General features: G+C 37.2%; 1 protein-coding gene across 7 annotated transcripts in view; it reads left to right on the top strand.

Moving 5' to 3' along the window:
- Positions 1 to 12034, top strand: part of MTMR1 (myotubularin related protein 1) — a 39052-nt gene that overhangs the window by 14919 nt on the left and 12099 nt on the right. For all 7 annotated transcript variants that reach the window (XM_058032535.1, XM_058032541.1, XM_058032540.1 and 4 more), the window contains 4 exons: positions 2277 to 2483; positions 3247 to 3339; positions 8286 to 8399; positions 9788 to 9964. In XM_058032535.1, the coding sequence (XP_057888518.1) occupies positions 2277 to 2483; positions 3247 to 3339; positions 8286 to 8399; positions 9788 to 9964 (591 nt within the window). The remainder of the gene's footprint in view (positions 1 to 2276; positions 2484 to 3246; positions 3340 to 8285; positions 8400 to 9787; positions 9965 to 12034) is intronic.

The raw sequence follows: 12034 nt of genomic DNA, 5'->3' as shown, positions 1-12034 counted from the left end.
TTATCCCTCTTGTTTGGAAGAATGCACTGGGAACTTCAGAGTATATTTGAGCCACTGCCAAAAGAACTTGACTGTGAATTCCAGTCTTTCTCATCCTTCCCTCCTTTAGTGCAATGTTGCAGTTCTTGTGATGGGCACCTACATTTTCATGAGCTGTTTGTAACCACTGATCTGTCAGAATATCATCTGCTCTATTATTTAACATAATATTAAAATAAATCACTACCACACTCAGTTTTACAGTCAGTTTCACTAACCTTTGAAATTATTGTAGAGTAGATTATTTCATTACCACATTCAATCCTCTGTTTATGAATAATATGGATGGAGTGTAATTTGTTTTATTAGCAGCTGGCTCAAATGTCACTGATGCAAAACATGTTTGGGATCATTCATTAGTTTGACTCTGTTAAGCAGTTTCTGACAACTGCAGCAGAGCCAGTAGAGGGAGCAAACACAAAATTAGGAGCCAAATTTAATGATATTTTGGGAGCAGTTTAATTTTTTTGTTCACTTGAATTTGAACTATTTGAAACAGCATTGGGAATCTAATTCTAACAGCATTGAATATCTGGAACACTTTACTTATCAGCCTGGCCTTTTACAATTGTCTGTTTTGTGTTTGTGGTCACCTTTCATTGCCACTGACTCTGGTGGGGTTCTTGGATCAGGCAGTGACAGGAGTGAACTTTGATACCCCTGTCAGACAGGTGACAATAGCATAGCAATTGGAAATGTCTTTTAAATTATTTTGAATAGTTGATGCATGTGTGACATTCTTCATGGATCTGTCCCTTACATGCTACTTCAGTTTAATGGTCCTGACAGCAGAAACTGCAGGCTGATTCCTTAAAGGCTGCCATTATTGTATTAACAGTGTTGATAGTGTCTCTCTGAGATTTCTTCCAAGAGTTCTTTGCCTTTTGATTTAGCTTGCTATAGCACTAACACTCCACAGCTTTACTCTAAACACATCTGCTGTTTTCTGGGCCCAAACCAGTGTGACTGTGTCCCAGTTGAATGTAATGCATCACTGGAAATTCACCTTCCAGCCCTGGCACCCACAGTGCTCCAGAGGTGGTCTGGGAGTGAAGGCAGCAGTAACTCAGTGTGTGCAGACAGGAATAACAACATGAGTAGAGGCACTTGGTGCTTATTGCATACCTGCAGTATTTGCTGTCTGAGGGTAGAACTTCTGCTATTAACTATTTTTCAATTCTCATTTTGGAAACCAGTCCAAAGCCAGTTCTTTGTTAGGAGCCCTAACTGAAATGCTGTGATGGTTACCAAGTTTTGAAAAATCTGTAAAGAATAATAATAAATTTGTAGAGGAAGCTGTTTTCTAAAGGCTGTTGGAATAAAGTGGAATAAAGTGCTTCACATACTCCACAGATATCTGCTGAATTAATAGTAAATGTGGTTTCTGTCTCCCATTCCCTGCTCATTTCCTGTACCTGTTCTATTGTTTTATTTCCAACTGTTTTCCTTCAGAGGCATCTGTGTTCTCTTTAAAGCAAGCTATTGCATACCTGTATGTTAAATAGATTTGTTTTCTGCTTTTATTGAAGACCAAACTGTGTTAATATTAATGCAATAGAGCTTTCCAACTGAAATAATTGGCAGTTAACTAGTTCATACCACAAACTCTGTTCTCTCATAGACACTTCTGTGTTGTTTCTTGGTATTTCCCCTCTGGCATCCTTCAGTTCTACCATAATAGCAAATCCAGGCTGTTGGATATCATGTATACTTCGTGCAGCAGCAAATCAGAACTGGCTACCAGTCAAGGGTTTCTGGGTTTGTTTGGGTTCTGTTTTGGTACAGACTAGCTGGATGCTTTGTCCTTTTCTCTTAACTCAGTAGTTTCAGTTGAACTTGAAAATTAAGCAAGAAAGAGTGATTGATTAATGTGAAGTGAACTTTTGAAAACCTCGAAACTTCAGCCTTTGGAATAGATTACAGTATTTGTGTCTTTTCATCCTAATACAGAATATCAATTAATTTAGAGAAGGGATTCCCAGGTTCATTTGTTGTGTGCTTCTAGTAATGGAGAGCTGGTAAGCTCTCTGTCTGAACAAGAGAGTGCACACAGTCTTTTTACCTCTAGGAACATGCACACCACTGGTTGGAAATCTCTAATTTAAAGCATTGTCCTCAGGATGATTATGTAATTAATCTGAAATTTTAAAACATGACTTAAAGAGTATAAAATCTTAATTTTTTTTGGGTAGAGTTTTGGTAGTATTTAATACACTTGTTTCTTCATTTTTTTAAAGATGCTTCTTGCTGGAGCGGTCAGAATTGCAGATAAAATCGAGTCTGGTAAAACCTCTGTAGTGGTGCACTGCAGTGATGGCTGGGACCGGACTGCACAGCTCACTGCTCTGGCCATGCTCATGCTGGACAGCTACTACAGAACCATCAAGGGCTTTGAAGTGCTTGTAGAGAAAGAGTGGATAAGTTTTGGACATCGATTTGCAATGGTAAGCTGGAAAATGTAGTGTGCAGTTTGTCACCTTCAGGGCTTTTACTTTGAATTGCAGTTTTTTCACTGCTGCATTTTAGTTATTGTCTCTGGTATCTTTTTAATGATCTGAGTGTGTCAGAGAACTGTGACCCATTCATTTTTAACCAGAAACCTCCATGTGATGTATAATACAAAGTAAAAAAAAATGAAGTGGTTGAGTGTAATGGTGAGAAAAAGTCATGTGGCTTTTTTATGAGAATGAGGGATTATAATTTACGTTATGGAGAACCAAGGAAAACAATTAAGGTTTCTAAAGTGTAAAATGGCTGGAGTTATTACTCTGATTTAAGGTTGAAGTGTTTATTTAACAGTTGGGTTAGTGGGGAATTAGAATAAATTGTTATGACATTCTGTGGGCTCTGACTCTTAGGATTATTTAGTAGAAGTGGCATGTAGTTATGACAGGTGAATATAGAATAACCATTTTTTCAGCTCAGTCTTAACAAATTCCTACCACTTTCACCCACTGGTAGAAATCAGTGGCTGTGCAGTAGAAGATGGAGAGGCAACTGGTAGAGCTTTCCAGCTCTGCTCAACGCTGAAGGCATGTCCCTAAGTTAATATTGGGAGGCATTTTTAGTAGTTGAAAAATGCAGGTTAATGTTATGGAAGACTTGCTTGTCTTGTTCACTCCTGGAACATGTTTAAGAGTTCCTGAGCTGTGCAGAGTTGGGAAGGTACTGCAGACCAGGCTGAAAGCAGTGTGCTCTGACTTGCAGCGAGTGGGACACGGAGATGACGATCATGCTGATGCTGACAGGTCTCCCATCTTCCTGCAGTTCATTGACTGTGTTTGGCAGATGACAAGGCAGGTAAGATGCTGAGGAGTGCATTTCTGTGAGGTATCAGTCTTTATCTTGGAAACATAATTTGTGTAGGAGAACACATTCCTGTACAGAGTAGTAGCATGTTTACCTGAAGTTTGTTGCTCTGTGGCTGCAGAGAGAAATTTCTGTTGAAAGTGAGGTACAGGGAGCTGGAGTAGAGATCCTGTCTTGAAACCAGCATTTTTTTCTGTTTAAAACAGGCTTTAAAAGGGTTTACTGTTTATATAAATAAGAGTTGTTGATGAAATAGATTATTTGTGTTGTACGTTCACTGGTGGAGTAAATGTTCATATGGATTTAGATTGTCCTTAAGAAACAGCAAAAATCTGGACTGACTGTGACCTGAGGGTAGTAGAGAGTTCTTTTATATATATCTCAAATGTGAACATTTTCATCCTTATGTATACAGGACAACATTTATACCACACAAGCCTATTCTCTGCTAAGTTTTCTTACTTCCATCACTGCTCTTACTTCTAGATCAGGGGAGATCTCTGAAATTAGTGATTCTTAAGGTACCAAAATATTCAGATTCTCATTTTTGTTCTGAAATGTTAAGTTATTGAATGGATTTAGTCTTCGTTTTCTTTATTTGTGCCTCCATGAGCAAAAACCTAAGCTTTTTTTGTGCTTTTATATTGCCATTCTTTAATGGGGTTATTGAAATGGGTTGTCCACCTGAAGGCTTTATTTCCAAGTGATTTAGAAGTTCTTGGTGCTTGACTCCTTTAGTTTTTACCTTCCTCTCTATCTTTTCTTTTTTCTTCTTTCCTTTTTTTTACCTCCTTGAAGCCTAACAAGGATCTGTGCTTTTATGGTAAAAGCTGTTATACTGAAGTCTCTGTAGTTTGTGATTTGAAGGGAGGAGGGTAACAGTCTGGTTCCATTTGATCCTAGCACTCCCAGATCTCTTACCTTAGTCTTCTTGTTCTGAGCGTGGTTCTTAAAACTTACATCATACTTTGCAAAACTTGTATTCCAAACAGTCATCTTTGGTGCTTTATGAAAGTTCCCTGCTGTTATACTGGGCCCTTCTCCAGGGGGTCTTGTAGACTTTCTGTGTATCTATATTTCAGCATTAATGTGCTGTTTAGTATGGCTGGAGAAAATAAATGAAAAATTCTGTCCCTGTTTCAGAGGAAAGCTAATAACAATAGCAAAGAGGAGCAGTTCTAAACACCTGGTAGGAACAAAAGTCCTCTGGGGAGATCCTTAATTGAGAGCAGCCTCTTCTGTTTTTGTGATCTCCCTTGCTGCCTCCTATTTCTTGCTATAAACAGTTTAGTTGCCTCTACTTTAAAAAAGAGAAAGGGATGGGGGCAGAGGGGAATCTATGCAACATTTTGCCAATACCACATCTGTTCAAAACCTGGATCCAGAAATTGTTCTGAAATTCCTGAACAGCAGTGACATAAAAAAAATCCCTCTGTTAATGTTGCACAGGAAAAAAATAGAAAAAGTTATTCTTGAACAGTCCTTGCCCACTTACTTTAATTTTTTAATTGACTTGAACACTTAGAGAATGGATGTGAAGACTGTCATTACCTTGACACAGACCTTTGAAAAACAGGATTCTATTTTATCATTGTGTAGATCATTTGCTCATAAAACAGTGATAGTTTTGTGCTTTAGAATTCATGGCAAACATATGTGAAGTGTTCCAAAGCTTAAGTAAGTGTTAATGACTGGAGGGTGTAAGGGCTCTGCTTTGGGCATGGGCTAAAAGCCACCAAATAAGCTCTTTTGGGGTCTAAGAATTACATTCTTAAAACAGTCATCTTAAGTGAGAGAATCTCTAACTCCCCACTAAGATACAAATTTCCAGATAGCTTCAGACAATGAGATATAGGCCTTGACAGCCTTATATTTTCCCTTGGGTTTATGGTCTTCATGACACACAAATAAAATAACAGAGAACTTGAGAGAAGTACATTGACATCAGATTTTAATAAAAAACCTCATGGTGAAATGATTTCCCTCCTCTGTTAGTAAATTCTGGTGATACTGAGTAGCAGATGTCAAACTGGAAAGGCCACATGTGAGCTGATGAAATACTGATGCCTGGTTAAAAATGAAACAGAACTGTAAAATTTGCATGTAGCCCTGCAGTTTACCTTCCTACCTTTCAGGCACTGAACCCTCACAGGAGGAAGGTCTGCAGAAAGTCAGCAGAAAGTTTCATCCTGTTTGTTACTGGGTGTCAGCTGTTGCTGTAGGTGCATTTTTCACTGGATTCAGCAGTGCACTGTTCCTCTGCCTAGTGTTCAGTTAACCATTATTGTCCATTGCACAGTTGTTCTGCCAAGTGTTCCAATGTTACTGTAGTACAGAATAAGCTCATTGATTAAAAAGGAAGTGTATTTTGCATGTCTCTGACTCAAATGCCACTTCTCACCATCAGACTTAAACAAGATAATTTCGTTTTTTAAATGCCACTTTACAAAAACCCCCCAACAACTCCCACAGCAACAAGTGGGGGATTTTAATGACCCATGTGTTTTCTCATAATTAGTGGATTTGAGAAGAAGTAAATTTCCATTTGGGGAATTTTTCCACCTGAATCTTCAGGCAGACACTAATAGGCTTGGAACTACAGAGAAAGGCATTTTTAGGTCAGTGATTTTTCAGCAGTAATAGAAGCTCTACAGTCTTGATACATCAGCTCCAACAGTACACTCTTGTATCCAAAGACTGGGTTTCAATAAAGTGCTATCACTTATTAATAAACTAGTTGGAGAGCAAGCACTGATGTATGGAACTTTGAATATGCTTCACTGGATTGGAATAGTGGCCATGTCAGCCTCCTTCTGATTAGGATGGACCTGTCACAACACAGAACCCTGATGTGACAGGGCTCATTAAATGCTTTCAGTTAAAGGGAGTCCCTCTAGGAGACACTTTGTCTTCAAAGTTTTTTCCAAATATCATTTTGATGCTTTGCAAATTATTTTTGCTCTCTGTGTCTGATTGCTGCTTTGAGTTGGACACAGCAGGCTGAGATCTGAGACCCAGGGAATTTTCTCCTGACTTAGTTCAGCACACCTGCTTGTCAAGTTCTGTTCATGCTTCCTTAAACTAATAGCTGTGTTTTTAACATCATTGTTTTGTAATTAAGTTTTGGCATGACTTCCTAGAGAGAAGGAAGTTCAAAAGTAAACTTATGAACATGACTGAAAAAGAGATTTTGATAATCTTAGTTTCCTCTGTGCCTTATGAAAACAAACAGTGAGGAGGTTGAAAACAACCCATGATTTGCAAGAAAAGCCCCAGTGTGAGCACACTGTGCTGGTGAACAGTGCACAATCTGCAGCAGAGTCATAGAAGAAAAGGCTCCCCTTCATTTTCTGTGTCATGGTGCTGATAATCTCCCTACTCAAAATTTTCAGTCAAGAGATGGTATATGTTAGCTAGAGAAGTCTTGGAAAGAGAATGCTTTTACAATGTTTGTCTTAGATCAGTCTTGTTTTTTATGAAACATTGTTTAAAACTTAGCTCTTTCTGGGTTCAGTACAAGCACACCCATTGTGTGTTATTCAACTCTTTACTTTCAACATGAATAAAGATTTGCCCTTCATAAATCACAGCTGACACTGAAGAGGAATTTCTGGATCAGCTAGTTCACCCACAGTCCCAATTGCTGTTATTCCTCCTAACTATAGGAGTCATCTTCATTTTAAGTAGCTCTTGAGGCACTTGCCAAGGTATTCAGTGTTCTTCAGTGGCACAAAACAGAAACCAGTCCTCTTAAGAAGGACTGTGCTTTCTGCACATCTGAAATACTGACTTAAGGTTTCTCCATGTAGCAGGAAATTCTGCCTTGCAGATCTAAAACTTTGTCTTTTAGACTTCTGTGAAGATGTGCTCTTTTAGAGGGAATGCACAAAGTTTATTTCATTTATCCTGAACATTATTCTCTTATTACATGCTCTTTATTGTTAACGAGAGAAATGCTACTTCTGAAGTTTTCCTTAAGTCTTCTCAATTTGTTATTCTTCTAAATGTCTATCATTCCATGTCTGTATTTGCTGCCCTTGTCACACTGGACATAAAGCTATTTTGGCACATCAAGTAGTTGCCACATGTAGTCTTACCATAAAATTTGATTGAAGAAAGACTTTTTCCATCTGAATGGGCAGCAGCCCATGCATTTTGTAGTAATTTCTTCCTTTATGAATTTTAGAGCTCTACAGATTAGGAGAAACATTTTCAGATTTCTGACTGTTTGTCTTAGAATGTATCAGGTAACCTGTGCTTGTGAATAAAATACCTAATGGTGCTCAGGGGAATAAGAGTTCTTTCATTTCAGATGTACAGGATTTACTTTCCCATACAGAAGAAGAGGGATTCAAGGCTTATTGTATATAGCTGATGGTAAACTCAGGGTGAAGTGGAGAAAAGTGACTTACTGGAGTAGAAAGTGATAGAAAAGTTTTAATTAAATGTTAAGCACAATGTATGTGTAGTAGTCTTTATTATTCAGTTCATTGCATGTTGAAATAGGAAATAAAACTCTTAAATGCCATTATCGTATTTTTTCCTTTTTTTTCTCCCTAGAATGTTTTCTTGTTCTGTAGTAAAAGATCTAAAGCATATGTTTAAGAGGGCTTGGGGTAGAACAGAACACTGTTAGAGCTTCTTAAAATGGATTGCTTTATATCACCAGTTTCACATCAGCTAATGTTTGTATTCTGGTATACTTGGATAATGAATGTAAAGTATAGCTCTGAGAAGTATTTCTAGAGAAGTACGTAGGTGAAATGAATTATTGAAGTGGGAGTTACTGAAATTGCTGAGTTTTCCTGCAAATAATCCCTACATAGGACAAAAATATTACCTGGATTATTTGGTTACTTCTTATGTCTGGTTTTCTTCCTTTCTACACTGCTTAAAATAACGCTGAAAGTAATTTTACCCTTTTTTTTTAATATCAGTTTCCTGCAGCCTTTGAATTCAATGAGTTATTTTTGATCACCATTCTGGATCACCTTTATAGCTGTCTCTTCGGGACTTTCTTATGCAACTGTGAAAAAGAGAGATTAAAAGAGGTAAATAATTAGTATAATGCACATTCTTGGTTTTCTGATTTTTTGTATTAAAATGCATAGAAAATTACCTAAGATTATCTGAGCTGTGTGTTTAAATACATTTGTCACACAGTCTTAAAAATCAGTGCAGACATTAAATGGCACAGTATGAGAAATATATACTGAATGCCCTGCTATTAAGTGAGGTGGCACTTTGGTGATAATTCTTTAGTTACCATCTGTCTGGGGGGCTGAGGGTTTCAGTAAGTCCTCTTGCAGGTGTTTTCAGCCAAAACACAAAATTTTAATTTGTAGTCATTATCAAATAATATTAGCATTTCTTTCACTATTTCTGAAGGAATTCCTATGATGCCATGGCAGGCTACTATAGGACATAACTGGATGGAACTTGTGGCTGAGTACTACAGAAATTAAAATTATCTAAATTAATGAAGTTAGGATTCAATGAAATATTATGTGTTTGTGAAGAAAAAATAGAAGTCTATTGCTATTCCAAGAGCACTTTTGCTTACTTGTGGGTTTTTGTTTTTACTGCCTCATTTTTTCGAGCAAGTTACAACTCCTTGTTATATTTAGTTCTGTTTTTTTTTTTTTTTTTTTTTTTTTTTTTTTTTTTTTTTAATTTTTCTCTACTGCTTCTGTAGGGGAAAAGTTGCATGTAAATACCACAAGATGGAGCTGAATAACATGTTCTCAGCAAATGCAGGGTTTCCAGACAGCTTTCTTTCATAAATAAATAGTCAGATGCAATTCTCAATAGAGAAATGCAGTAGTAGAAACACATGCTTTACAACACTGAAGGAGTTTAAATTTGCAAGATGAATCTGATGTAAGTTCAGATTTCCAATCTTTGATCTAACCATTATTATGCTGATTAAATTTAGAATAATACAACTTTTAGAAGTGCAAATAAATGTACAAGTAATCTGTTTAAAGCATAATATCAATTTTTTGTTAGGAGCAAATGGTATGAATGGGAAGAATGAAAAATTATTTTTCACAGACACTGTTTTGGATCTTCCAAACTCCCTGTCTCTTCACTGATATTCTTGTTAAAGCTAATCTTTTTAGTTCAGTTTATCAGTGTGTAAGCATGTATTTAAGTACTGTATATATTGCTCAACTAGCCTTTAGTGTCTCTGAAGATAATATGTCTGAATCTCCTTTCTCTATGAGCCTTGGACCAAAATAAGTGTTCACATGTTTTGCTAAAGTTTTAAGGCTGTTCAGTGAACAGCTACTGGAAGTGTCTCAGCCTGCATGTACTTTTCTAGTTGATAAGGCAGAATTCTGACAGAAATACTGATATGCAGATATTAACATCATATTTTAAAACTTTGCAATCCATATCATTAATTTTTATTTTTTTTTTACCTTTTTTCAATCAGGAGGTGAGCACAAAGACTGTATCTCTGTGGTCCTATATAAACAGCCAGTTAGAGGAATTCACAAATCCCTTCTATGTAAACTATGAAAACCATGTCCTGTATCCTGTTGCCAGCCTGAACCATTTGGAGCTGTGGGTGAATTACTACATCAGGTGGAACCCCAGGATGAGGCCTCAGGTAGGAGCTCTCTCACATCTTTATATTTTATTGAAGGTCACAGAAATAAGAGAAATTATTATTTTTCCTAGTGTCAAATGCAGCATTTAATACAGAAGTTCTCATTTGTTGCACTTATTTCAGCTGATAGGGAAAAAGGTGTTTGTAATGAAGATAGTGCAGGATGTGGTCCAACATGGAAAAAGGATGTTTTCCTTTTTCTGCTGTCACAAACTAGGGAGTTACAGTATCACTGTATTGGCTTGCAATGATTAACTGTCTTTTTTTTTGTCAGAAGATTACTTTTATAATACTTTGTAACACTTTTTAATACGTTTATTGCCTTGACCTTCTCCTAGTTTTTGTGTACCTTTGTTTTAATCATGTCTTGCCCTTTCCCCAGCACTGACATAAATTACAGCAGCAGTTTCTGAAAGAACTGGACTAACCAACTCATTTTGCAGGCTCTCTAAATAAGCATCCCATGGATGCTTGTCTTCAATTGACTTTTGTAGTTTTAAGCTGGCATACTAAAGATTAAACACTCCCTATACATGCTCCTTGATTCATCCAGTATTTGTTCTTATAAGTAATGTCTGCTATTGAGATAAATCTCTAAATCTCATCAGATAAATGCTCCATATGTTCTCATGCTTAGAAGTCTGAAGAAAGAGCATTCAGATTGTGTCACAACCATAAAAAATCTGTGTGCTACACCATCTCTTTATTAAGGTAACATCCCAAGGTACCTCCAAGCATATTATGACGAATTACCTGTATTAAGTGATTGCTCAAAAGGTGCTTTCATCTTCTAGCAGTTAGGATGAGATGTGAGTTTCAGATTTATTAGACATCCACAAGTCAGAGGCTGTTGTAAAAGATGGTTTTCCAAGGTAAGTTTCAAGGCCCCTACACTGGTAGAAGTCCAGAGGTATTTCTGAGAAATAGCTTTTAAGGTCCTGGAAAAGTCTGGATTGTTTGCTTTTCTCACTGACTTGTTTCCTCTGAGCTGCTTTGTTTCTCTTACTTGTTAAAACTTTGAAAGATGGTGTATTTTAGATTATATAATTTGCAAGTGAAATTGTCAGCTGCTCTTTAGCAAAATGCCATCTTTCCTTCAGCCTGTGTGCTGAATTCCATTTGGGAGGTGTTTGCACTAGCTGCAGTAGTGTTGGTTTATGGCTTGTATTCGATGAAGATCTCCAGGCCCTGAGAGCAAGCAGGCTTTGTGAACCACATGAAAGCCAGTCCTGCTCCAAAAGAGGGAGGGTGGGGATGACATAATGAGAAAACAGCAGAGCTGTCATCTCTTAGTGAAAGCTCTGCTCACTGCTGAGTGCTCTGCCTGCTTCTGTGGGAGATGCTCCTCAGTCACTTGAGAGAGCAGGTCCCTCCATCAGCAGCTGAAGGGAGCAAAATGTGCTGCTCCTGGTAACTGCCTTAGCTCTCCTGCACCTGCTTTTCTTCAAGTACTTAAAAAGTGTTTCAACTTTTTAATTCTGCCATGTAAGTTTTGCCTTGATACATAATCCCTTTCCTCTTGTCTCTGGCTTGAATTTATGTTTGTGACCAACATTTGGGAGTGTTTCAAATCTACTTGGATAAATTAGAGGCAGAAATTACAAGTTGTTTTTTTTTCAGAATTGCATTCACCAGTCTAATTATGTAAGCACAAACTCATACAAGTAAATAAATAAACAATCACAGAATATACTAAATGCAATAAGAATATATTAATCACAGCATAATAAGTTTGCTTTCCTCTGTGTTTGCATTGTCTGGTGTCACACCCTGTTAACCAATTCAGTAACATTCAGATGCATTCAGTGACAGAAAAAAAGGCAGTGACCCCTGTGACACCCAGCAGGTCTTCACTTATCTTCAGTGAAAAAATTCCTAATCAGTGGATTTATTAAAACAATGGGCATCCCTGCCTACTGGTAAAAGGTGATTTTGTTGAATACCTTTTAATGTGTTATCTTGGTTTTCAACTAAATATAAGAGAAAATTAAACATTGAACGTGAATAAGTTGTCTGATGATTACTTCAAGGCAACCTTGTACTGTTTTATCATGTGGAAAAACATCTTTA

This window comes from Melospiza georgiana, chromosome 12 (genome assembly GCF_028018845.1).
Source record: "Melospiza georgiana isolate bMelGeo1 chromosome 12, bMelGeo1.pri, whole genome shotgun sequence".
NCBI classification, from domain to species: domain Eukaryota; kingdom Metazoa; phylum Chordata; class Aves; order Passeriformes; family Passerellidae; genus Melospiza; species Melospiza georgiana.
Note: the sequence above shows the minus strand (reverse complement) of the source record. Positions and strands in the feature narration are given on the sequence as shown.